Here is a 27,678-nt window from a genome sequence, read left to right as displayed (position 1 = left end):
TTGGCCAGTGTTATCATTTGCAGATAGATCTGTGAACACTGAAGCCTAAGAGAACATTAACATTTTTCAGGGAAAAGCATGTGTTATCAATTACATTTTTTTCACCAGGTCTATGAATTTGTTTGCAAATCTCCAGATCTAAAAATATGTTCAACATATTCATGTACATAATTTTGTAACACAAATCTCCATTTATTTTCCAGTTTCCTGATCTTACTTACCCTAGCTTCCACAGATGCCCCAATCTGGATTAGAAATTTAATGGTGTCTGCCAACCTCTTGCTTTTCAACCTCAGTTCCTGCACCTCAGGAGAATGAGGTGAATGCTGGCCTTGTAGATCATGCGCCACAGAATTGTGGGCTACGACTGCACAGTGCAATGCTGTCAAACCTTAAAATGGAAACACACCAGTGAGCATAACCAGCAGCCATTTGGATCATTTACTCCAAATACAGACTCCAGTTAGTCATTCCAATACTCAGCTTACTGGGGTGGTTTGCAACAGAAATGCTTGAAGATGATTTCTCCTGTTCTTCAAGTTCTACATAAATAGAATGACTTTTTAAATTTTCTTTGCAATTCAACACTGTGTACCATCCTGAGTCCCCTTCAGAGTTGAGAAGGGTGGTATACAAATAACGCAAATAAATAAATAAAGGTGTAAAGTTAACACCTATGTGCCTGAATTCTATTAGCAGTCTCCAGTAAACTGTTTAACTGTGAATCAATCCTTTAATATCTCATTTCAATGCATAGGCTCCCAGGTTGGAATAACAACATGGTTTAAGAACATTTTGTGTTTAAAACAAAACAGCTTGTATTCTTTGAGAAATCTTTCCATGTGCAAGGCCCCTAATAATAACACAATGCATATGGGTAAATAGATTAGCTATCCAAACAAGGGAGAAGAATAAACTTTTCAATCAGTAGTAGATTATTCCTTCTAGTTTTTATTTGCTCTCTTGAGTGTGACCTACATTCCACAGTCATTATGACCTACATTGCACAACACATTTATTCTGCTAATCCATATTCAGTTCTTTTGGAGTTCCAATACAGTTGAACAGGCCACATTTAATACCTTGAGGAATTGGAGGGTTAGGAGTAAACACAAACCAATATTTCACAAACTAAAGGGATTCAGAACAAGTTCCGATCCTCTTGCTCTTTTTGATCTTCAATTTCTAATTTAAAATGGATGTTACTAACAATATAATAGCACTACTTTATTAAATGGCATGCTATATGCCAAAGATTAATACTGACAAACAATTTCTGCATGCTTTTCTTCAAAATGTTTGCCAAATTTAACAAAGAACGAATACTAGACACTCACCATCATAATTAGTTGCCTCCAAGTCTACATATTGATTGCTTACAATAGCTCCTTTCTGGATTGCCTGCAGAAGAGAATGAGAGTATACATTAATGCCATGCAATTATGGAAAACCTTAACCAAACACTGGATGCATCTGATGAAGTGGACTCTAGGCCATGAACACCAGTGCCAAGTGAAAATTATTAAGTCTTTCTGGTTCCACAAAAACTTGTTAGTGTTCTGAAAATTCTGTGATATTTTTGTAAGTGTATACTAAGATTATTTTTCCAATTGTCATGCAATATTTCTCATCTTTATATGTAACCATAATTCCCTCTGTTCTTTCCCATAATTTCTTTACAGCAAGACTCAAGCCTTTATTAGAATCTCATAATACATTTGAATCACTTTAATGCTGTTGCTTTCTCAGTTTCTTTAGACTAGGGCATTGTGTACAAATACACTGCAAGATGTACACCACCTTACCAGCCAAGTCATTAACCTCAATTGGGCAAGAACCTTTTGGTGGCCATATATACCCCTCCCAGAGGAGTGCCACATATATTCCAGTATAAGCTGAGTTTTTCAGCCCTTTTTTAGGATGAAAAAGCCCCCCCTCAGCTTATACTCGAATCAAAGTTATTTATTATTTTACTGGGTTATTATTATTATTATTATTACATTTATTATTTTACTCTATTATTATTATTATTATTATTATTACATTTACATTGTTACCCTATTATTGTTATATTTATTATTTTACTCTATTATTGTTATTCTCTGTTTTTATTTTGAAATTTACCAGCAGCTGCTGTATTTCCCACCCTCGGCTTATACTAGAGTCAATATGTTTTCCCAGGTTTTTTTTTAGATAAAATTAGCTGCATCAGTTTATATTTGGGTTGGCTTATACTCGAGTATATACAGATAAGTTGACGTATTGGGAAGATAGAAGAGATACTTGCTACAAGTGAAAAATAAAGGTCATCTGCTCCTGAACATTTTGTGCTGAGTAAGGGCTACAGCATTGTAAGCACAACACTTGCTGTGCTATAATATTAAAGGAAAAGCGAGTATCTTCAAACCTTCATGTACAATGACTAGTTCCAACATATATTGCAGTATTAAGAGAACAGTATAGAAACTGATGAATCTGCTAAATTACCTGAAGGACTTGTGCATGGCCTTTTTCAGCACACACGTGCAATGGTGTCCTGCCCCAACAATCTGTAGTATTCACTTGGGCCCCAAGGCTAACCAAATCCTGTACAATAAGATGCTGGTTTGCTGCCACAGCCACTTGCAGGGCACTCTGTTAATAACAGAAAGCAGATGTATTGGTCAGCTAAATCTTATCAGGAAATAGTAATAAAAAGCACACCAGGCTATAATAAAGTATTTTCAATCGATAATTTCAAATGCTTCTCTTGAAGAGCTCTGGCATAGCCAGCTGACTTCTGCAGTAACTCTGTTACAAATTAGCCTGCATGCTAACCTTCAAAGTTAATATTAACAGACATTCCAGTATGTCTGTTTAAGTCCAGGAAATGCTAAATATTCAAAGGCACAAAATGATGGAACATATGGTAAAAACATCACCTGGCCATTGTGCTCTTTAATATCCAGCATACGGAGAGCTGCCATCTTTCTCGCCAAGACATAGGATACTGCCCGGCGTCCCTGGGCAACTGCAATATGAAGAAACCTGGGGGAGGAGGAAAAGAAAATATATCTTTATTTAGTATCTTAAAAGTTTAAGAAAATATAAATGGAAAAAAATGAAGCTGAAGTCAAAACATCTCCCCAAAATCAACCTATAAGATATGCAGACAGAAAGGATCGGAGCTAGGTCATCCAATGCAACATTTCTTAAACTGATGCGGCAAATAGACATCCCCCACTTAATGTGCTAGGGATGTGCTCTTGGCTAGAAATGTCTCTTTCTTTTTGGAAATTCACCATGGATCAGAAGCTTGGAGTGGCAAACTGGCACTGGTCTGGAGATCACCACTTTGGGTGATCTAACTTGTGCATTTATTTTAGTGAGGCATCATAGACATTTCCATGACTTGCACTTTTAATGCACTGTTGTGTTCTTCATTCAGTACAATGAGTATTATCAAAATGCATACCGTATAACAGGGGAATCCTACTGACACATTATTTTATTTTTTAAAGCTGTTTCAGCCTTCTTAATCTGTTTTGAACTTGTTGATTTGCTCAATACTGTTTTTGGCCTTATTGTTACTATTTAAAGTTGCTTTAATCAGTTAATGTTGATTTTAATTGTAGGCCATTCTGTCTTGTGGTGTAGGCCAGAGTAAGCATATTTTAATAAATAACTTTAACAATAAATAATCTCCATTGCAGTTGCAATTGTAGACGATACTTACGTGTCACCGTCAGAATCTTTGGCAAGGATTTGATCTTGAGAAAGGTTCGCCAATTTGTTTTCTTCCTGTTCCACTTGCCACTGGAAGAATGACTTGCCTAGCTGCGCTGTGTTTCCAGTAATGTCCTGGTGTTGCAGAGGCATATTCGAAGCAGCCATCGGTAAGCCATGCTCTTCAAGACCACTGCACATATCACTGCTAAACTGGTTATAAGCCTGAGAGTGGCTGCTCATACCAGTTTGCTGGTGGCCACCAGACAGGGCTTGAGAGAGCGAACTGGAGATGGCATCGAGATCTTCTGAGTCATTTAAGAGAGAAGCAAAGCTCGAAGTAGTGCCATATGACAGCTCTTGGCTTTCATAAAGACTTTGTTGATAGTCAGAAGACTGGCTGCTTGCAGACTGTGGTCTGTATTCCAGGAGTGGATTCTGGCCGTAGTGCTGTGACAGTTCCTGGGTCTGTGGGGGTGAAAACTGATAATTCTGGGGCAATTCCAACATTTGTGGTGGACTGCTTGTTTGAAATGTTTGGTACTTCTGAGGTGGTGAAAAGGCTTGTGTTCCAGCCATCTCTTGATATTGTTCTCCTGGAGAGTTGGGATTCGCAGCACTGTGAAGCCAACTAACTTGTACTGTGTTCAGGGAAATTGGACTGGATTCATTTTTAATATTGATAATGTTCTGCAGCATGTCACAGCTGCCATCTTGTTTGGGCTCATTCATATGGGCATCCTCCATATTGCTTTCAATCGATGTTGGTGTCTGTGGAGGTGTCTGCAAAATAAAACGTGCACATTTTCAAACCTAGCTGACCACATCCTCAGCAGTGGAAAATACATTTTGACTTATAAGCAATGCATATGGAAACACTGACAAAAAAATCTTACCAAGAGGTGAGGTTGGAAAGTCGCTGATCTTTTATAACTAGGTGCATCAGGAAAAGATTCATGGTTTTTTCGCTTCCGGCTGCGGGTTATTATGTTCTTCAGCTCTACCAAAATAAAGAAAATCTGCTTAATTTTCTCTGTAACCCGCTTTACAAATCTTTAAATGCAAATTTAAAATACTAAAAGAAAATATTTCTTAAATTTTACCTGTGTAAGGATCATAATGTACTAATCCTCCTTGTGCCTATTAAAAAAGAAGAGTAGACATTATTCACCATAAAATGAAGATCTGTTCCTTAAGTCACCTTAAAGGATATAGAAACTACTATCACTTTCTAATGTCGATATACACTAAATATAAAATTTCAGAATTGAAAATAAACATACAGAAAACTTAGTGCACTCTTTAAATTTCAAAAAACGTCTACTAAGAAGTTATTAGTTCAACTCCATTACTAGTTACAATTTTTCTCCATGTTTATTCTGTTTCATCCAAACAAAAGCAGAAAACTTTACTGGATTTCCAAACTATCTTGTTTTAAACTACATATCCACTTTTTAAAAAACCTCATAAATGTGCAACAAAGTAACTTTTGCACCTGATCCTCCACACCTCTCACAATGTTACTTGCAGACATGAAGAGAAGTAGATAGAATGAAAAGTTTACAAAGATATATATAACTTCTGAAAACAATTAGACAAATTGTCAATTCTTGTTCTGTTTTTGCTTTTTGAGAAGGCATTTATATAATATCCAGCTATAACACAACAACTGCCCCGAGTCCCTTTGGGGAGAGGGGGTGGGATAGAAAGTTTATTTATTTTATTTGTATTTATTTTCAGAATCTTAAATGTAAGCATGTGCTAAGGTAAATATATGACTGCCTTTGTGTTTCAGTTACTAGGAAAAGTGCCTTAATCACCTAGTAAAATTACTTAATATCAGTTATTTAATTATTTGTAAATGGAAGAGATTTAGAGGAATATTAAAAACTGTGACAGCATCAAGTGTGTCCTTCAGATGGTACCTTCCCTGAAAAAAGTGTCTTAAACAGCAATGTGATTTTATAGGCAGGTATGTCTGTAGAAACCTTTTAGAAAAAACACTTTCAAGAAAAACATATTGGGGGGGGGGGGGGCGGGAGGGATAATTTATCCACCCAGGTCTGGAATGTCCTGAAGACCAAAAGACCCCCCCCCCTTTTTTTTTTTAATCCATACATCCCAGATTGATAAATCCATCTATATAGCAGTGCTTTCAATCATTTTCACTAGAAATATCAAATAGCTAATACTCCTTAAAAAATCAATTGCCCTTTTTGATCAGGCTAAAGCTCTAGCTAGCAAAATATTCAGCAATTCACATTACTAGATGCAAATGCAATGCCATAGCGTTATATCCCAAGCACCAGTGAACAGTCAATGTCTTCCAGTTATGAAGAACTCCACTCAAATAACAGATACACATTCAACTAATTTGTCACACCTCTTGTCAAATTCATACAAGCTACTACAAAGGTCTCACAATAATGTGTGTTAATTATACAACACATAAAGTTGCCCTGAGCTAGTTTTTTAATTTTGAAAAACCCACCTTTAATTCACCAGCACCATGATCAGAGGACATCTGTTTGCTGTTTCTAAGATGCAGCAACAGTTCCTTCACAGAGTTTTTCACACGAACACCTTGGAAAGGTCCTCTCTGTTGCTTTCCTCCCCCCATATGTTGTTTAACTGCTGAGACCCAAAACAAACATACAAACAAAATCAGTCTACTGCCTTAATCTGCTAAACAAGAAAATCAGTTATTCAAGAAAAAGAAAATTGTGCAGTTTTTTCTGGCAATTCATGTATTAACGTTATACCCTATGTGTTCACTACAAAATAGTTGTTGGTACAGTAAATGAAAATATACAGATAAAAATTCAATGATTTAAAAAGAAATCTAAAATGCATCCAATCACTAATTTAAAAACTTCTTAGGCTTGTACCTTAATTCTACTACTAAGTACTCCATAAGGAAAAAACATTTGTATTGATTCCAGACATACAAGCATCCATATTTCAATCTGTACCTCTGTTTTGTTGGCCAGAGGGATGGGAAAAGTGCAGCCTCTCCATTTTAAGCATAAATTAGCATCAGAATGACTTTATGTAAATAGATTTGAAGAATTACTTGTGCTTATTGCCTCTAAAATAAAATCCCATGTCCCAAATCAGAAAGCGTTCAGCTCAAAATATTGGTTTGCTTATTTCATCACCTTTTTAAATGCAACATATATTAAAGGCTTAAAAAGGGGGAAGTGAAAAGAGGAAACAAAAATGCTTTACAGTCTGGTAGAGAAGTTGTGACTTCATTTTAAAAAGTACACATACTTCCTGCTCTAAATATAGAAGCACTATAGTTTAAGAAATATTGAAACCATTTTTAATGATTTTCCTGAGTTGGAATTTCTATCAAGAAAACCCTCACAATGTAAGGATGAATTTTCTACTCTTCATAAAAAATGAAACAAAATGCCTAATGAAGGCAACTTGTTTTCTTGTATTACATTGTTTTCAAGGGACAATAATTTAAGGTAGCAATAGAATTCGTGGGGAGGGGACCATTATCAGGAAAACCTAAGTAAACTGTCAACCTAATTTAATAATATATAAAATAAAACCCAGACAACAGTTAATAAAATATGACAGGCAAAGTTTTAGTCAAAACACTAATGTGAAATGAAAACTCTCAGACAGCAACAGCAGCCTTTCGGTAAATCATCTATCCAACTAGATAAATAAAATTAGCACATAATCTTAATTCTAGACACATATACCCCAAATACTGTTATGGCACCTTGATTTAATTCCTGATTTAAAATATAATCCATAACTAGTGGAAGTTTTCTTCACAAATTGATCTAACCTACAAGTCTGAATAGACCTTATTGTATGTATGTAGAGGTATCCCATACTAATTTTTTTACATCAGCATTAATTATCTGAAATTAGTAATGCTACCAATAAAACAGACACTGTTCTCCAAAATATTCAACCCGTGTAGATGAATCTGTCAATTTGCATGACAATTATTTTCTCATTTCTCTCCTTCAATAAACTCAATGAAATCAGACCGAGATGTACACACAGACGTGAGCCAATATAGAGAACAATTATGCAGAATCCACAGAAATCAACCAAGAAATTACAAACAATTGGATTTTCATTGCCATTGCTGTGGTATTTTTCACAGAGAGAACATTCAAGACTGGCGGATGTCTGAATTTGCCAATTTAACGTTACATAACAGCAATTTTGTAGTTCTCCCAGAAAAGAGAACATTTCAAGAGACAGATCTTTTCAAAATACAAAAAATTATTCCTTGGATAGCGAAAGCACCTCTAGCAACTGAAGCTTGGAAACTCACTCCAAATGACTTTGATCTTGCCCTTCACACACTGCAAATTGCACAAGGCCTGTGGTATGTGTCGTTTTCCTCATTTATACAACACGCACAGCCAATAATTTATTCCTATAGATGTCATTATAGGCACAGTGAATGATATGTGCATTACAAGGGCATCAACACACAGCGCCACATATACAAATCCCACGGTCTTTTTTTCATTATTTCAAACAGCCAAAAGTGAAAGCGTTGCACAAAACACGTCAGAAGTGTGCATCTAGATCAGACATAGGCAAACTTGGCCCCTTCAGGTGTTTTGGACTTCAACTCCCACAAGTTAGGAGTTGAAGTCCAAAACACCTGGAGGGCCGAAGTTTGCCCATGCCTAGACAGTGGAATTAAGGCTGTCTGACAACACTTTAACTGTCATGGAGTCCTGGGGATTTGTAGTTTGGTGAAGCAGAAGAGGCTAAAGACCTTGCAATACAACAACACTCATGACTCCACAGCACTGAGCCATGGCAGTTAAAGTAGTGCCAAATTGCATTAATTCTACAATACAGATGCACCCTGAACCATAGCTCAGTGCCTGTTGTTTCTCACACATATCTCTCAATACAACAAAATAAGGGTCTCAGAATGAATAGTTTGGCACCACAACTGAGGGCTGAACAAAATCCCACATCTTCTGCTTTAAAGTGGGATATATGGAAATGTGGACTCTGGGTCCACACAGCCATATAACCCAGAAAATCCAGGCAGAAAATCCAACAATAGCTGCTTTGAACTGGTTTCCAGACAGCTGAATAACATCCCACATTATCTGTTTTGAACTGGAATATATGGCAGTGTGGACTCAGATAACCCAGCCCAAGGCAGATATTGTGGAATTTTCTGTCTTGATGTTCTGGATTATAGCTGTGTGGAAGAGCCCTAAATCCACACTTACTATATATCCCAGTACAATGCAGATATTGTGGGTTATTATGCCTTGATACTCTGGGTTATATGGCTGTGTGAATGGGCCCCATCTAAGGGCCCTTCCAGACATCTATATATTCCAGAATATCAAGACAGAAAGTCCCACAATATCTGCTTTGAACTGGGTTATCTGGGGGCCCTTCCACACAGCCCAATATCCCAGAATATCAAGGCAGAAAATCCCACAATATCTGCTTTGAGCTAGGTTATCTGAGGGCCCTTCCACACAGCCATATAAATCAGAATATCAAGGCAGAAAATCCCACGATATCTGCTTTGAACTGGGTTATCTGAGGGCCCTTCCACACAGCCATACAACTCAAAATGTCTTGAGAGCTGTAGTTTGTCAGAGAAGGCTTAATCTACAATTCTCTCAGGGTCCTTCCACACAGCCCTATATCCCAGAATGTCAAGGCAGAAAATCCCACAATATCTACTTTGAACTGGGTTATCTGAGTCCACACTACCATATATCCCAGTTCAAAACAGAAAATGCGAGATTTTGTTCAGCTATGTGGAAGGGGCCCGAGTCCATACTGAGATAATGTGGGATTTTCTGCCTTGATATTCTTGGATATAGGGCTGTGTGGAAGGGCCCGGAGTCCACACTGCCATATAACCCAGTTCAAAGCAAATATTGCGGGGTTGTCTGCCCTGATATTCTGGGATATAGGGCTGTGTGGAAAGGCCCTGAGTCCACACTGCCATATAATCCAGTTCAAAGCAGCTATTGTGGGGTTGTCTGCCTTGATATTCTGGGATATAGGGCTGTGTGGAAGGGCCCTGAAAGAATTGTAGATTAAGCCTTCTCTGACAAACTACAGCTCTCAAGGGTTCCATAATTCAGCCATGAGAGTTTGAAGCAGTGCCTAATTCTGAGGGTAAGCAGCGCCTCAGCTGCGAGGGCGTTTTGCGCCTGCGCGAACTCACGAGGCGAGAGGAGACCCTCGCAATGTAAACAAATACTGGGAAAGGGCGTACCTTCTCCGGCTGCGCGCGCACCGCTCCGTCCAGCAAGCCCTTGCCTCCCGTCGCCATGGCAGCCGTGGCCGGAAAGCTCGGCGTCGGAGCCCGGCGGGGAGCCCGGGGCGGAGTGGGTGGGCGAGCAGCTGCCCTCGCTGGAGTTGGGCGACGCGCCGTAGAAGAAGGCCAAGTTGAAGGGGCTGCCGAGGGAAGAGGAGGAGGAGGAGGAGGAAAAGGAAGAAGAGGAGCCGAAGTCGCTGTCCGGGTCGCGGCTACTGTCCACAATCATGGCTGCGAGGGAATGAGGGAGGAAGGCGCTGGCTGAGCTGGCAGGGCGAGAACGGCGAGGGCGGAGGCGGCGCCGCGGCTCTTATACGGCCTCCCCGCCCTCGGAGGCGGAGAAGGGCTGGCCCACGGGGCGAGGAAGGAAGGAAGGAGGCAGGCCTGGTAGTCGTGACCGAGGCCTACAGGCAGCCAGCGAGAAAGAGAGAGAAAGCCGCCCCCGCAGGGAGGAAGCTCCAGGCGCCTAAAATGGAGGAGGGTGAGAATAGGCCTTGCAGGGCCCGCGCCTTGGCTACCTCATTCTGCGCCAGGTCTGGGCAGGTGTTTTGGACTTCAACTCCCACAATCCCTAACAGCCTAGGAATCTACTCGAGTTGGGACTATCAATAGACCAAAAATACAATCCCAACTTGGAAGAGCAAACAATGGTTCTAGCTCAGGTATGGGCAAACTTCGGCCCTCCAGGTGTTTTGGACTTCAACTCCCACAATCCCTAACAGCCTAAGAATCTATTCGAGTTGGGACTATCAATAGACCAAAAATACAATCCTAACTCGGAAGAAAAAGAAAAAGTGGGTTGTTGTAGGTTTTTCCGGGCTATATGGCCATGTTCTAGAGGCATTTTCTCCTGACGTTTCGCCTGCATCTATGGCAAGCATTCTCAGAGGTAGTGAGGTCCTCTGAGGATGCTTGCCATAGATGCAGGCAAAACGTCAGGAGAAAATTCCTCTAGAACATGGCCATATAGCCCGGAGAAACCTACAACAACCCAGTGATTCTGGCCATGAAAGCCTTCGACAATACAAAAGAGAAAACTATGGTTCTACTTCAAGTATGGGCAAACTGCGGCCCTCCAGGTGTTTTGGACTTCAACTCCCACAATTCCTAACAGCCTACAAATATATCCAAGTTGGGACAAAACTTGGAAGAAGAAGAGCAAACAATGGTTCTAGCTCAGGTATGGGCAAACTTTGGCCCACCAGGTGTTTTGGACTCCCACAGTTCCTAACAGTCTCAGGCCCTTAAGCGGCTGAGGAGGAAAAAGAAGGGGCCCGAGGTTGTTAGAATTGTGGGAATTGAAGTCCAGAACACCTGGAGGGCCCAAGTATGCCTGTGCCTGGGTTAGAAGCACTGATTTCTGCAAAAGTGTAGAAAAAGTCCAGGAAAGTGTCTCTTCCAAGGCCTAGGCCTCTTCAGCACCAAATGCTGTTAAGATCAAGTTAAACCTAGACCATTCCCTCTTGTCTGCAATCCTCCCTACCCTATGGACACAATGGTAATGATTTCAAAAGAAAATAAATCACCAGGAATAGATTTTCAGGCCAATAATAATAATAATAAAAACTTTATTTATACCCTCCACCTTTATTTATACCCCTGAAGGGACTCAGGGTGGCTAACATGAGGCCAAGCCCAGACAAATTACAATAGAGCAAAAGTACATATAAACAAAGCACTAACATCAAATAAAATACTTAATAAAAGCATAGTAATGAAAAGAACAAAAAAAGTGTTTCAGCTATAGATAATTATAATAATAATGGGTTGCTAACGGGCTAATTTATTTGGCAAAGCAAATATTGTTTGGGAGCAAAAGCCTGCAAACTAAGAAGCAATTGTTGGGAAGACCATAGAATAAAAGCACTGTTAGATTGGAGGAACTGATTTGGCATTGGGTTGCTTTGAGTTTTCCAGGCTATGTGGCCATCTTCCAGTAGCATTCTGGAGCCCCCGGTGGCGCAGTGGGTTAAACCCCTGTGCCGGCAAGACTGAAGACCAACAGGTCGCAGGTTCAATTCTGGGGAGAAGCGGATGAAGTCCCTCAAGCAGCTCCAGCTCCTCATGTGGGGACATGAGAGAAACCTCCCACAAGGATGATAAAACCATCAAATCATCCAAGCGTCCCCTGGGCAACGTCCTTGCAGACGGCCAATTCTCTCAAACCAGGAGTCACTCCTGACACGACAAAAAAAGTAGCATTCTCTCCTGACGTTTCGCCCACATCTATGACAGGCATCCTTGGAGGTTGAGGGGTTGGAAACTAGGCAAGTGAGGTTTATGTATCTGTGGAATATCTAGGGTCGGAGAAAGAACTCTGCTTCTTGGCAGGGGGTTGGACTGGATGGCCCATGAGGTCTCTTCCAACTCTTTGATTCTATGATTCTTGTCTGCTTGAGGCAAGTGTGAATGGTGCCGCAGATAATGCCAGAAAACTGATACTTGGAAGACGTATAACGCTTACTGAAGAAATATAAGAAAAAGGTGCAAAAGTAGGTTTATAGTTGCATATTAAGAACGGAAAACTACAAAAGATTTGCATAACTTCAAAGAGAACCAGAATGATGTTTTGGTTTGAGCAACAAACTATGACTCTGGGGAGCCAACTTCAATTTCTCACTCAGCCATGGAAACCCATTGGGTGACCTTGTATGGGTCATGCACTCTCAGCTCTAGAAAATCCCATGATAGGTTCACCTTAAAGTCACCATAAGTTGGAAAGGCATACTACAACAAGAAAAAAATATGACGAAGACAGGAGGATGAAATAATGGAAAGTGGCATAGTCAGGCAGAACTAAAATACTGCAAATGAAGAAGAGAAATTTGCAGTGGAAGAGACTACATGGGTCATCTAGTCCAAGCCCCTGCCATGCAGGAAAAGCACAATCAAAGTGCCCCTGACAAGTGGCCATCCAGGCTGTTTAAAAGCCTCCAGAGAAGGAGCTTCCTCCACACACTGAGGCAGAGAGTTCCACTACTGAACATTTCTTACAGTCAGGAAATTCTTCCTAATGTTCCAGCGGTATATCCTTCCCTGTAATTTGAAACCACTGTTCTGAATCTCCAGTAAATATATGCAGAATTGTTTTCCCTCTGGAGTATTTTATAATGGAATATTTTTGAGGAAGTGATTCTCCAGTGTGTATTCTGATATGTTAAACTGGTGGAAAAGTAATTTAAGTGGCTCAGATGAACTGATAAAGTCTTTTCTTTGTACAGTTTTGTATTGCAATCTCCCATGGCTCCTCCAGGTGAGAAGTGATTCCAAAGGGATAAAATTTACATTATGGGTCCATTTTCCCAGGAAACAACAAGATGGTCATTAAATTACAATATTCCAATACAATTATAATACAATAACCTTCAAAAATGTATTGCAGTTCATCAAGGATGAGAAGAATGATTTATCTAGCCAAAGTTATGTAACAATATTTTGAACTGTTTAATGTTATATAATGAGTTTTCATTCAAGTTTTTTATATCCTGTCTTTTCCCCCAAATGGAGAATTGGGAAAGCTTTAAGCTAAAATACAATAGATCTGAAATGTTATCTCCTGTAAAATAGTGGTCAGTGTAGCACAGAGGTCTGAGTGTTGGATTAGGTTTTGGGAAGACAAATTTCAAATCTCAGTTGGAAGAAGGCAATGGTAAGCCTTCTCTGAGCAAGTCATGACAAGAAAGCCCAATGATCGGCTTGTCATAAAGCATAATTATAAGAACATTGACAGTTACATTCCAAAATATCCATTTTAAGATGGAACTAACCACATTTCAACCATAACGGTTCAAAATGATGAAAACCCCATTTTAAAAAGTAGTATCAATAAAAATGGTAGAGTACACTCCTTTAAAAACCCAGTTTTCAAAAAGATGCCACAATAAAACAAAATCTTTGTTGCTGGAAGGAACTGGAATTATAAGCTTCAAGGAAGGGCGTTCCAGAATCAATGAAGCCTGCCTTACATCCATGACCTCTCCTTTGCTAGAGTTAGCCACAATTGGTATATGAGTGTTTGAAGCATTCTTAGCTAAAATTACAAAACATCAGTTATTTTTCACATGCTACTGAAGTGCTATACAGTGAGGATTGAGGAATTACAGGAGTAATTCTCTTCTAACATGCAGCCTTGTGTGTTCCTTTCTAAAGCCACTGTATACTCAATACTGAACGAACAGTATTGAGTATACAGTTAATGGTTTGAATTCTGGGCTACAATTCAACATGGAAATGCCCTTGAAAAATGCCTGGAAACTTTAGCTGGTCCTTAATGCTTGATTGGTTTGAACTGACTATTGGGAGCAAGACAGCGTGGTGTAGATTTTTGAGTGTTGGACTGTGACTGTGGGTTTGAATCCCCGCTCAACCATGGAGTTCCATGGAAACCCCTTTTTAAGTTTGGAGGTTAGAGATTTGCAGAAAGAAGCACAGCCATAAACCCATTCCATTTTGACAAATAACAGTACTAGTATCAAGAGCTCTTCAAAGGCCTGTTTTGATTTCTTGCACATTTTCCAAAATCCTGCAGGCAATGGCTTTGCTGGCTGAGCATTCTCAGAGCTCTAGCTCTAGAAAGGAATTTTCTGAGAGCTCTTCTTGTGATTCAGTTGTGTAAGCATGGTGTGCCTTAATTTCCATGGAAAGCTAATAATTTCCATGGAAATTAAGATAACTGAAATGTTCTTAAGGGTATGATATGTTTATTGGTCCTTAGACATAGAACTGAGAACCCGTGTGAAGAAGTGACCTGTGGGAAGAGGGTACAAATGCCACTTGGATACTCACTAGGCAACCTTGGGCAACTCATACTCTTATCAGCCTCAGAGGAAGGAGATCACAACCTCACTCTGAACAAATCCTGCCAAGAAAATCCTGTGATAGATGTGCACAATTGGTAGGTTCACCTTAGCATCCCTGTAGGATTGAAACAAATTGAAAGTAGAGACATAGAAATGGTGGAGAACATAACTCTGGGATGGGAAAAAGCCTATTGTATCCATATGTAAATGGATGCAGACATATGCCAGTGTTTCCAACAGTATTATAACTCCCACTATGGAACTTTAAGATATTTCATAATTCCTGTCTCCGTTTCCCCTGCTTTTTTTGAACTAATTTGTCAGGTTTGAAACTTTGCACAGAGATATTGTTCCTATTTTACTAGCCAAATAAATATATTACTATCATATGGAATGTTACATGTTTGTTTATGTGTATGGCTTCCTCTTCTCAACCTGGAGCCTGGGTAGACAAAATCTTTTCCTAGCCGAACAAGGCAAGAATCGAGGTTTTATTTCTCCTCTGTGGACAAAACAAAACATATTTCCTCTTCAACAGGGTTTCCAAATCATAGTTGATCTTGCATTTCTCATCAGGCTGTTAACATCTGAGATGAGTGGGAGGCCTTGCAAGACTGGGCAGTTCAGAGCAGTTGACTCAATCACAGACTGAAAGAGGGAGGCGGACCTCAACAGTGATTTGGAACGATCTTATCAAAATAATGGCCAAGACATATTTCAGTAGATCCTGTTAGCAAATAATTCAATTGCCATATTGATTTTAAAAACCTGACTTTATTTCTTTCATATTTCCTTAAATGAAGCAATTAGCACTGAATTGTTTGGTTCTTAAATTTAACTCATGTCTACCAATTTTATTTAGATGTAGTTAATTTTGATAGAAGGTGTTACATAATTATACTTTTTTGAAGTGTATATGTGTCTCATATATCAGCTCAGAGAGTTTGCCTGGAAAACTGGGAGCAAGCACATTGGTATAATATGTATATTGTCTCAGGAAAAGTGGCCAGTCTCTACCACCAACACAGTACCAATTGTTCAGTGTGTGTTTTCCCATCTGTATTGCAGCTTTGCAAATATCCCTAGTGAGTCATGCAGAGGAATGGAAACACTGTGATTCGGAACATCAAGTTGGAAGTCCCCAGATAAATCTCAGCATGTACTTTTTTTTTTTTTTTTTGGCCATTTGACAGAATGCACTTCCTCTGCCTTGACACTTCATTCCCTTGCCTTTATCTGTACTGTGAGACAATGATACCAATGAAGGGATTTTTTTTCACTATTTCTGAATTGAATGTAGTAGTAGATTGAACTCAGCAACTTATTTAATGACATAATATCAAGTAAACTGCTGAGTTCAATCTATTAGACTCCTGACATTCTCTCTCTCTCTCTCTCTCTCTCTCTATATATATATATATTCCTCCTTACTAGTTAATGGTGGATACTGCTGTATCAGTTACTTGAACCATATACAGGAAAACCCTGGAGCATTTGGGTTAGGAAATGGTGTGCTATATGAATATTAAATATTAATATTAAATAAATAAATAAAGTCTTTTTTTGGTATACCATCCTATTTCCCTGAAGGGACTCACGGCGGTTTCCAACATATAAGGCAAAACATTCAATTGCCAAGAAGAAAATCATACAGACAGATTAATATAAAAGCATAATAAAACACAAAAATCCTACTAAAACACAACAATAAAAAATAAAATATAAATAATAAAGATATTACTTGGGGAAGGTTTGAAGAATCGGCAGCTTTCCAAATGTTGAGCTTCCAAGATCCCCTTCCAGAATTGGGAACAGAAAGAATTATGGGAGTATGTCATATCCGTGGTTAAAAGTGGTTGTGAAAGAATTATTGACGCTTTATGAAACGGAACAGCTATCTTTTTTGAAGTGCTTCTTGCAGAAAGCATAACTATCTCAAATTACTGAATGTTTAATCATTTCAGTGTTCTGGGAATTAATAACAAACTTGTCAAAATTTGTTGGAATGCAGATAACAACAATCAATTACTACCATAAACTAAGAAAAACACTGCCATTTTAAAAATTAGCAAAATTAAAGCAACAGTCATCAAAAGGGCATTAAAGGGGTGGGAAGGTCGATTTCCTTGGTGGAGAGTTCCAAATTCAGGTTCACCTACTGAAAAATCCTCTCCTTGGCCCAACCAGATTTATTTCAGAAGTTATTAGGACATACAAGAGAAGCCTTTGCTAAATAATGACAAAAACCCATATAAAATAATTATTTTCTCCATCCAGAGTGAAAGGCAATTTCTATTATGTCTTAGGATCACAAGGTTCCAATGATGTCTGTCTTTAAGTCACTTCTGATCTACAGTGACCCTAAGGTGCACTTATCACGCCATTTTATTGGCAAGATTTGTTCAGAGGGGGTTTACTTTTGCCGCCTCTGAGGCTGAGAAAGTGTGAGTTACCCATGGTTACCCAGTAAATTTTCATTGCCAAGCAGGGATTTAAAACCTTGTCTCCAGAGTTGTAGTTCAGCCTTCAAATAACTACACTATACTGAGTATCTTTGCCCCATAGGCAGCTGAAATCAATTAGGTATTCAAGACCAATGAATGATTCCAGGCATTTTTCGAAGACAGTGGCATCTTGAGTGTATTGAGTAATCCAAAGACAATGCAGCTCAAATATATTTCACCTAGACACTACATTTTCCAGGGACAGTTGTTAATGGCACGCCGGTTAATGTTCAGCAAATGCACATCTGGCCACAGTTACTACCTAAACATACAGTTAAAAGTCCAAAGTTCAAAAGCTCTGAGGTTACAAAGTTGTGTCCTCTATAGATGTGGTACCGGGGATACCTTGTCTCTGCAACTCTGTTGAACAACACCTTTACATTGTTTCACTTAATCATGAAAAATCCTTTTTCCACACAAGTATGAAAAATGCAATTGACTGGTCCATTTTTATTTCAGGCAGCCACCTTATATCCAAACAGCTGCTGACTCCACGATGATTTGGAAAATAAATCACCACTTTTAAAAAGACCTTAAGAGTTTAGGGCAAAACAAGATATTTAAGAAGTATGAAGTATGTACTCCCTGTATCCGTCCGTCCCGTTCCCCCCCCCCCCCAAACTTCACACAGAATTTGGTGGTTTGAGAAAAAAAAATAAAACTTGACCAAGTTCCCAAGAAAAATCTTCTCTGGGAACTTCCTATTTTCCAGAAACAATCTTCAGAAGCCTATGGAAGTCTCAAAACAACACTTAAAGGCAATCATGAAGTCACAGAACTAACATCCCATCTGCCTTGACCACAGCTTAGAAGTAACTGTACAGGATTTCAGTATTAATGTCAAATATCAGGATAAAAGACAACTTGGCTTGATCTTCCCCTTTGAACAGCATGTGCCACATTTCTTTTCCTAAACACAGATCACAATGAACCCACAGAATATGAGCAAAATAAATGAACTGATAAGATTATTTTATTGACATCATACAGGAAATGGGTCACAAGAACCTTGTCAAAGTAAACACTTTACAATTAGCAAATAGTGCTGCACAAATATTTGCTGTACCAAAGCAATTGCCATTGATGTCAGTGGGTCTGCTCTTTTTTTCTTCCCAACCTAACATAAAACTAGAAGTTGGGCTAATTTACACAAAGGTTGCTGCTGCAATCTTGTCTTCAGAGAACAAATGTTTAGCTAAACCATAATAAATCATAAATATTTGTTGGATCAGGAGGCCAAATTGTTTTTGTTTTTTATGAATAAAACAAGTGTTATTTTCTGACGGAATAAGTCAACATATGAGATAGATAAAGAAACTGCTGTTTTCAAATGCCAAAACTGTCCATCAGAAAGAAGCAAAGAGAGAAGGTACATTATCCAGCACAAAAACTAGATCTGAAAGATCAAAAACTGTCAGATTTCATTTTGATCCTTTCCTTCTTGATTTTCATTGTCATAGCACAAAGACTTAAAATTTTTGTTTCACACATTTTCATGAACCCAAACTAGAAAACGTTATGCCACAATAAATGTTTTCATCTTCAAGGTGCTATCCCATTGAATTTTATGCTAGCATTCTCTTTATTTGCCTTGATTTTATATAGTGTTATATATCACATGACAGTTGCTCTTTATTTTTATTATTTGTTACATTTCATTTTATTACTCCAGCAATAGTTACATGGCAGTGTATCTTAGACACCGTCTTCCTACCAATTGAGGAAAAATTCAGATCAGTAAAAGCAAAGAATAATAATGCAAATTTGTTATTCTGAAGCATAGCAAATCCATTCTGCAATTCCATGAATCTACTTTTACTTATAAGATAATCTCTAACTCAACACATTCTAGCAACTTTCCAAATGCTTTTTTGAAAAAGAAATACCAATTTAACAAAGCAGGAAGAGTTTGTTGTTCAAGGCTTTCATGACCATAATCATTGGGCTGCTCTGATTTTTCTGGAACATAGCCCAGAAAATTCACAGGAAGAGTTTCTTTTTCCAAATCTAAGACATTTCTGTTTTGCAGCCCTTAACAGATTAATGACCAATTACAAATCAAGCATTTCTACAAAGGTTGTGGGTAATTAAGAAGGATTGAAATGGATCTATCAAAGCTTGCAGTCCGCCATCACTTTAACATAAAGCTTGTGGTCCACCATCATTATAACATAAATCAGGCTAATCCAAGAATTTGTCTTCCTTTCAATTTTTACAGTACCAATACATAGGTAGATAATCTGAAAATCATACCACCAATATTTATCATTGGATAACATGTCTTACTGTCAGGGTGACATTTGAGGAGCAAAACTCTGTTTCTGAATTTATTGGTATTGCATATATTCAGTTATTAAGGAATTATGGTTCTTTGAAAGACTTTAAGCAATTTGAGAAATTACTTTCTAGGAACATAAAAATTATAAGGAGATAAATTGATCACTCTGCCTTCCTGTTAGTGGTATGTCTAAGGGTCAAGATAAGAACTGACCTGAAGGTAACCTTAAGAAATGTGCACAGCAATAGGTACAGACAACAAGAGGATCGACAACTCTGGCAAAACACAAAGCTGTCTATGTAGAAGATCCCAACTTCAGTCTCTGGCATCTCCAGGTATCAATCTGATAAAGTCTCAGACAATGTGGACTAGCTGACCATTAGGTCAGACACAACAACTAAAGCTACATTTTTGGTTATGGATTACTTTCCATGTCTGCCTGTCTCTGTCTCTCTCCGCTTCTCCCCCTTCTCTCTCTGGCTAAAAATTGGAAGACTGAAATGGAGTTGCAGTCCAACAATACCTGGTAGGCTACACGATTCTGTCCTTATCTAGCAAAAAGTGGATTGCTTGGAAGAACTGTGATTACAGTGGGTGGGAATTACCAAAAAAAATTGAAATTCCTAACGAATCTACTATAAAGTAATTCAGCAAAGCAGTAAAGGGTGACCTTGCAATCCAGCACCTTGGCTGTCCACTTGGCTCATGAAACTTATGAAATTGATATGTAACTGGACAAATGGCTGAGAAGCAAGAAATTTATAATAAGGCCCACTTAAGCACACCTAATATTAATGAAAAAATAAAGATGCATTTAGCCTTATCCTAGTAAGAAGTGTTTTCTGCAAGGAGAAGGTGTACTTGTGATAGTCAAATCTTGCTTTGGGCTGTAAGGGGCACACACAAGCTGAAACTTTTGCAAAACTGGCATTGGATGCTTTGTGGACAGTGAGGAAATACTTAATCAACAAGAGAAATTCATATAAATGCCAGGAACATCCAGCATAATTGCAGTTATCTATAATTTAAAAAAAAATAAAAAGTAAACAAACAGGGCAAATGTGGGAAGTTATGATTTTGAAGCCAGAAAACTGGTAGGACAGAATTATATAATAAAATATGCAGTAATTAATTTTTTTTATCATTTTCAGCTCTGCAACTTTGACTAAATTATGAGCCTGGTCCCATGTATTTTTACTCAGTTTCTCAAGTAATATGCAACATGCTACTAACTAATTTTGAGATATTTGGAAAGCATCTACAGTTACATGTTCCTCTTCAACCCTGAGACACCAGCCTGTTAGGTCTGGATACTTCCTTCCAGGCCCCTATGTGTTTCGTGTCTTCATTTATTTATTTATTTATTTATTTACGACATTTATATGCCGCCCTTCTTACCCCGAAGGGGACTCAGAGCGGCTTACAAGGTATATATACATATAATATATTATTAACATAGTACAATATCAGTTTTAAATATTGCTATATTGCACTATATCAATTATACTGTAATATTTATACTTACTTGTCTTACATCAGAAACTGTTATTTTCTTGTTGAACTGTTTCTTTTAGGTAGTCTCAAGAGCATACTTCAAGAAGACTAGAAACAGCACTCTTGAAAAATAAAACTTGTCAGTCTTGAAAATCTGATAAACACTGAGCAGAATGGGAATGGCAGCCTACTGCCTATCAGAAACTAAACAACAAAAGATCTGATTTAACATGAATCCTCTGAGCAAGACATTTAGAGCCAATGGGGAGACGTTGCTTGCCCAGTCCTGCTGCAGCATTTACTGAATTGCCAACAGGATTTCTGAAGCACAGGTAGCATTCATCCCAGTCCTGCTGTCTGATGAAAATACCTCCCCCTGTCTTATAGGAGAGCTTTACAAGGTCTTATAACTAAATACAAATATTACAAAATTCTCCAGTGGCCTTATTCCAAAGCGAACCATATCAAAAGTTGGCACTGTCTTCCTAGGAGCTCACACTGCTTAGAGAACTGTATATAATATGTGTCTAACCCTATTCCATCAGAATTTAAGCATGCTTAGTCAAAATGCAAGAAGGAACATGTCAGCTCCACTCTACCCTGGTTCCATTGCCTCCTGTATATGGAGGCTGACTGAAACAAAAGCTGTTTGTTGTCTGTGGAGCTGCTTTGTGTGAATTGGAACTCTTGCTTTCTAGGGGTGAAACTCATATGGAAAGTATCTGCAAATAGTAGAAACTGCATTTCAGCCTCAATTTCTGTAGCATATAAAGGGTAATGGAATTGAGGGGCAGAATTAATATGCTTTCTGCATTATATCTCAACTAAATATGTTTAAACAACTACTGAAGATTATCTACAAATCTGCCTACCCATCCATCTAGAGCAGATTTTAAGTCAATGGCATTCTAAATGAAACCACTAGAGCTCCTTGCAAGATCATTAAAAATGACAAGATCAGCAGTGTAACAACCCATCCTATGATACCAAATTATAGCATGAAATTCTGTGGATGCATAGCCCATTTCTTCAGATGCATGAAGTGTAGTAACATCTCACATAGACATCCCTTTTTTTAAAGAAAAAGATTTATCAGTAGAAGAGATGCTCATCTAAGAGAAATATACAAGCCCTTGGATTGCTTGGACATCTACAGCTCAGGCAATGAACTGTAAGGCAGTGTTTCTCAACCTGGGGGTCTGGACCCCTGGGGGGGGGGTCATGAAGGAGGTGTCAGAGGGATCGCCAATGACCATAAGAAAAGACATTGTTTTCTGTTGGTTATGAGGGTTCTGTATAGGAAGTTTGGTACAATTCTATCATTGGTGGGGTTCAGAATGCTCTTTGACTGTAGGCAAGCTATAAATCCCAGCAACTACAATTCCCAAATGTTAAGATATATTTTAACCAAACTCCACAAGTGCTCACATTTGAGCATATTGAGTATGCGTGCCAAGTTTGGTCCAGATTCATAATTGTTCAAGTCCACAATGCTCTCTGGATGTAGGTGAACTACAACTCCAAAACTCAAGGTCAATACCCACAAAACCTTTACAGTATTTTCTGTTGGTCATGGGAGTTCTGTGTACCAAGTTTGGTCCAATTCCATTGTTGGTGGAGATCAGAATGCTCTTTGATTGTAGGTTAACTATAAATCCCAGCAACTACAATTCCCAAATGACAATATCGACCCCCTTCCCCAATCCTACCAGTATTCAAATTTGGACACATTGGGTATTTGTGCCAAATTTTGTCCAGTGAATGAAAACACAAAAGTTGCATATACCCTCTATGGTGCAGAGTTATTTATATGCTAAATATCTGCCACCATGAATTAGCTCTATCTATAGATAGGACTGACTCCACATTAATAGCACCCTAGATTAAGATTGTCGTCAGAACCTTCCTTTTTCCCGTCATTGTTTGAATGTCTTGTTTGTTGCTTGTAGCACAACCTACGTGCACTATTTGCCTGCATGATTTATTGCTGTCATATGAGAAAATAAAATGTAGGCAAGAATTTTATCATAAATCACTCACGTACACTTCTTTGCTTAATGGACAGTGATGTTGTGAACTTTCCCATATTAAAACAACAAAAGCTTTTAAAATGTATTTCCATAAAAGGCAGTGTTGCTAGGGATGCAGCCATTTTCTATGTGTGGAGCAGAATATGTTGAACATCAAGCACTATAAAAATGGTTTCTATGGAAGAAGGTTTTCACAGATAATGACCAAAATAACACACAATGGATGCATTTAAATTAAAAAATATCTTGTGAAGCTTCCAGAAAAGCAAACTATTTTAAGAGGCACAATTTGCCATACACAAAATAGCTATGAAAATTAAATAATAGTCACAAGGATGTAAAAGTATATTGTGCAAGTCATGCTATTATAATGATTTCAGCTGCTGACAAAGTTAAATGTGTCACATTTTTTCTGCAAACATGCAGATAATTATTATTATTATTACCCCGCTCCCTCTCCCTGAAGGGACTCGGGATTACTTAGAACACCACAAATGAATACAATAAATGAAGTACAAAAATAATCACATATTAATTATTAAAAACTAAATAACAGAATAATATAAGTATAAACAATTTTAAAGACTAAAAAAACCTGTAAAAACTATATGATGCCATTTAACCATCCATTCCTATGATTAGGTAAAGGTTTTCCCCTGATACTAAGTCCAGTCATGTCCTACTCTGAGGGGTTGGTGCTCATCTCCATTTCTAAGCCAAAGAGCCAGCTTTATCTGTATACACCTCCAAAGTCATGTGGCCGGCATGACTGAATGGAGCACCGTTAAGGCCAGAGCAGTACCTACTGATCTACTCACATTTGCATGTTTTTGAACTGCTAGGTTGGCAGAAGCTGGGGCTAACAGCAGAAGCTCACGCCGCTCCCCGGATTTGAACCTGCGACCTTTCGGTCAGGAAGTTCAGCAGCTCAGCACTTTAACCCACTTTGCCACCAGGGGCTCCCATTCCTATGATCAGAGTTCCCTAATCAAAGATTATAGACATAAAACCATTAACATCCTAGTGCAGTTTGAGAAACGGCCAGCTTGAAATCCCTTCAAATACTTTACTTTCAAATGCCTTGCTATTGTTTTTGTTCTGTGTCTTGCAGTTGCTTCTGATTTATGGCAAACCTAGCATGACCCTATCATGTATTTTCTTGCCAGTATTTTCTCAGAGGGGCGTAGCCTTTGTCTCTCTCTGAGCCGAAGAAAGTGTGACTTGCCTGAGTTGGCCAGTATTGCAAAGCAAGTGCTGACTAGATATAATAATATGACAGGTCCAAGGTAAAAAGCTTAAAACAAGGCACAGAAAGGACTTTAGGTTTCCTACATTCGGAAAACAAAGCCAGGTTCAAAGGCCACGACTTTCCTCTTTAAGCTAGACCAATGGTTCTCAACCTGTGGGTCCCCAGGTGTTTTGGCCTACAACTCCCAGAAATCTCAGCAAGTATACCAGCTATTAGGATTCCTGGAAGTTGAAGGCCAAAACACCTGAAGACCCACAGGTTGAGAACCACTGAGCTAGACTAACAGAGAAAAGAGGTGATGATGATGATGAAGACACCATAGAAGGAACCTTGCCTTTTGAGTATTCCAAATCCAAACGAGTTCCTTTGAATGTATTAAGGAGAAAAAAATCTCAAATCCCACTCAGCTAGTGTGTTTTCATTTGTGTGATACTGTTACAGCTTTATCAATGGTTACTGTTATGATTTTAAATACAATTTAGCTTTAAAAGCAATGACTGCAGTTGATACTTTGTGCATTTCCTTTCCCTCTGACCTCACTACTGTCCTTTCCCCCTGCTATAACGTTATGTCATTTCAGGTGTGCATTCCTGTATTACATCCACAAAAGCTCATGTCACAATACATTTGACAGACCGTAAAGTCTGTAGGTTAAAGAGGATTAAATGCAGAGGAAGGAGTCATGGAAAATGGAGGAAGGAACATTAGCAATTAAATACGCAGGTGACATCACACTACTAAAAACAAATAGCAAAGACTTGGAACTGTGAAGAAAGTTGAGGTACAAAGTTGACATGACAGCAGGTTTACAGCTGAAAATTCAGAAAATAATAACCACAGATGATTTACATATAACTTTAACATACGCAACAAAGATACTGATTTTCCATACTTTGGCTCAATCATTAATCAGACACTACAGTCAAGAATTTTTCTTTTTAAAAAACTATGAAGGAACTAGATAAGATCCTGAAGTGTTACATTATATCACTATATAACAAAGTCAGGATGGTCCATATCATTGTATTCCCCATTTCCATTTGTGGTTTTGAAAACCAGGCAGTGAAGAAAGGTGATAGGAGGAAAATCAACCCATTCGAAATGTACTAGAGAAGAGTTCTGAGGACTGCTTAAAAAGACAAAAATCAAATCAGGCCTAAACTCTCCTAAGAGGCCACAATGACTAAACGGTTGTTGTCATACAATAAGATGAGATAATTCACTAGAAAAGATGATCATGCTTGGTAATGCGGGAGGCAGTAGGAAAAGAGGAAGACTGACTCCCAGATGGATAGGCTTAATCGGAGAAGCCACAACCCTGAGTCTGCAAGACCAGAGAAGGACTGTTGAGGACAGGTCAACTTGGTATCCATCTAGAATCATTAAGTCGGAAGAGATCTCATGGGCCAACCAGTCCAACCCCCTACCAAGAAGCAGGAAAATCACATTCAAAGACCCCCCCCCCCCCCAAAGATGGCCATCCAGCCTCTGTTTAAAAGCCTCCACCACACTCCAGGGCAAAGAGTTCCACTGCTGAACAACTCTCACAGTTAGGAAGTTCTTCCTAATGTTCAGATGGAATCTCCTATCCTGTAGTTTGAAGCCATTGTTCTGCATCCTAATCTCCAGGACAGCAGAAAACAAGCTTGCTCCCTCCTCCCTATTACTTCCCTTCACATATTTATGCATGGCCACCATGTCTCCTCTCAGCCTTCTCTTCTGCAGGCTACACATACCCAGCTCTTTTGCCCATGACTGATCTACAATGTAAAATTAATAACAGTTGGCAACACTTCAACTGCCACCACTCAATGCTATGGAAATGTGGGAGTTTCATTTTTAGTCTTTAGCCTTCTCTGCCAGTGAGTTGGTGACTCACCAAAGTACAAATCCCACAATCCCATGTCATTGTGCCAAACTGCATTAGTTTTACAGTGTAGATCAGCCATAGGCAGACTTCGGCCCTCCAGGTGTTTTGGACTTCAACTTCCACAATGCCAGTAGGCTGTTGGGAATTGTGGGAGTTGAAGTCCAAAATACCCAGAGGGCCAAAGTTTGTTCATGCTGGTGTAGATGGAGCCCCAGGAGTCCTCTCCTTCACCTGCTCGCCATGAATCAACATGGCAGCAATTAACAGCAACAAAAGTGCTGTACAATAATTTGGCTGTTTGTCTTATAAACCAGTAGTTCTGGAATAACCAGTTAAATAGCTTGCTTTACACACCAGACAGCTCAGTCATCCATTTCCCCCTCATTTCCCATTATCAGCCTCACTCTAATTACACTTAGCTCTTCTTTAAAGTTCCTTTTAGATCAATAAAGCCTGCCAGGCATGACTAATTTCTCTTAATTGTTTCCACTGACGGTCCAAGCACAATTAATTTCATTTGTATCGGGGCCAGCATACACACCTGGACAGCGAACCTGTGAGTTGGCCTACTATGAAATGTAAAACATGTCTCTGATCCCAGCCATTTCTGCAAATAATGTCATGGTTTATTACCAGTAAGACAACAATCCGAGGAACTACAACAGGCATGGGCAAACTTGGACCCTCCAGTGTTTTGGACTTCAACTCCCGCCATTGCTAACAGCATACCAGTGGGAGTTGAAGTCCAAAACACCTGGAGGACCCCAGTTTGCCCATGCCTGAACTCCAACAACTGAGGAATGACAACATGAGATACATTTTCAAATCTAAGAGGGGATTTGGCACTTTGGGGGTTCTCTTAGGGTGCATCTACACTGTAGAAGGAATGCAGTTTCACACCACTTTAACTGCCATTGCTCAATGATATGGAATCCTGGGATTTGTAGTTTGGGAAGGCATCAACATTCTTTGGCAGAGAAAGCTCTAGAGCAGGCACAAGCAAACTTTGGCCCTCCAGATGTTTTGGACTTCAACTCCCACAATTCCTAAAAGCCTATCAGCTGTTACCAAAGTGCTCTTCTAGCAGTCACCAGCCAATCCCTCTCCAATGCCAGAAATACAGCTTAATGGTGTAACATTAGAAAATGATGACCATTTCCGGTCCCTTGGCAAAAGTCAACATTGACACTGAAATCCAACACCACCTGAGCTCTACTAGTAGAGCATTTTTCCAAATGGAGCAGAGTTTGAGGATCGGGACATCCGTAGGGAGACCAAGGTCCTTGGTTATGAAGCTATTGTCTTCCCAACCCTACATGGACTGTCTACAGATGTCATACGCAACTCCTGGAAAGATTCTGTCAGCACTGTCTCTGAAAAATCCTGTAAATCTCTTGGAAAGACAAGCGGACAAATGTCAGTGTGCTGGAAGAAGCAAAGACCACCAGCACCGAAGC

The 27,678-nt window shown here is 39.1% G+C and overlaps 1 protein-coding gene across 3 annotated transcripts in view; it reads right to left on the bottom strand.

Annotated features, from left to right (window-relative positions):
* The window catches only part of NFKBIZ (NFKB inhibitor zeta), a 38,698-nt gene that overhangs the window by 4,145 nt on the left and 6,875 nt on the right, over nucleotides 1-27,678 (bottom strand). The window contains exons 1-9 of one of the 3 annotated variants that reach the window (XM_060770684.2): nucleotides 9,956-10,296; nucleotides 6,197-6,339; nucleotides 4,809-4,845; nucleotides 4,602-4,705; nucleotides 3,716-4,488; nucleotides 2,922-3,027; nucleotides 2,488-2,634; nucleotides 1,338-1,401; nucleotides 222-391 (exon numbers count right to left, since the gene is read on the bottom strand). In XM_060770684.2, coding sequence (XP_060626667.2) covers nucleotides 222-391; nucleotides 1,338-1,401; nucleotides 2,488-2,634; nucleotides 2,922-3,027; nucleotides 3,716-4,488; nucleotides 4,602-4,705; nucleotides 4,809-4,845; nucleotides 6,197-6,339; nucleotides 9,956-10,226 — 1,815 coding nt within the window. In that variant the 5' untranslated portion in view covers nucleotides 10,227-10,296. Of the gene's footprint in view, nucleotides 1-221; nucleotides 392-1,337; nucleotides 1,402-2,487; nucleotides 2,635-2,921; nucleotides 3,028-3,715; nucleotides 4,489-4,601; nucleotides 4,706-4,808; nucleotides 4,846-6,196; nucleotides 6,340-9,955; nucleotides 10,297-27,678 lie in introns of those variants that run through there. The other 2 variants (XM_060770685.2, XM_060770686.2) reach the window with 2 other exon arrangements.

This window comes from Anolis sagrei, chromosome 3, assembly GCF_037176765.1.
Source record: "Anolis sagrei isolate rAnoSag1 chromosome 3, rAnoSag1.mat, whole genome shotgun sequence".
Taxonomy (NCBI): Eukaryota; Metazoa; Chordata; class Lepidosauria; order Squamata; family Dactyloidae; genus Anolis; species Anolis sagrei.
Note: the sequence above shows the minus strand (reverse complement) of the source record. Positions and strands in the feature narration are given on the sequence as shown.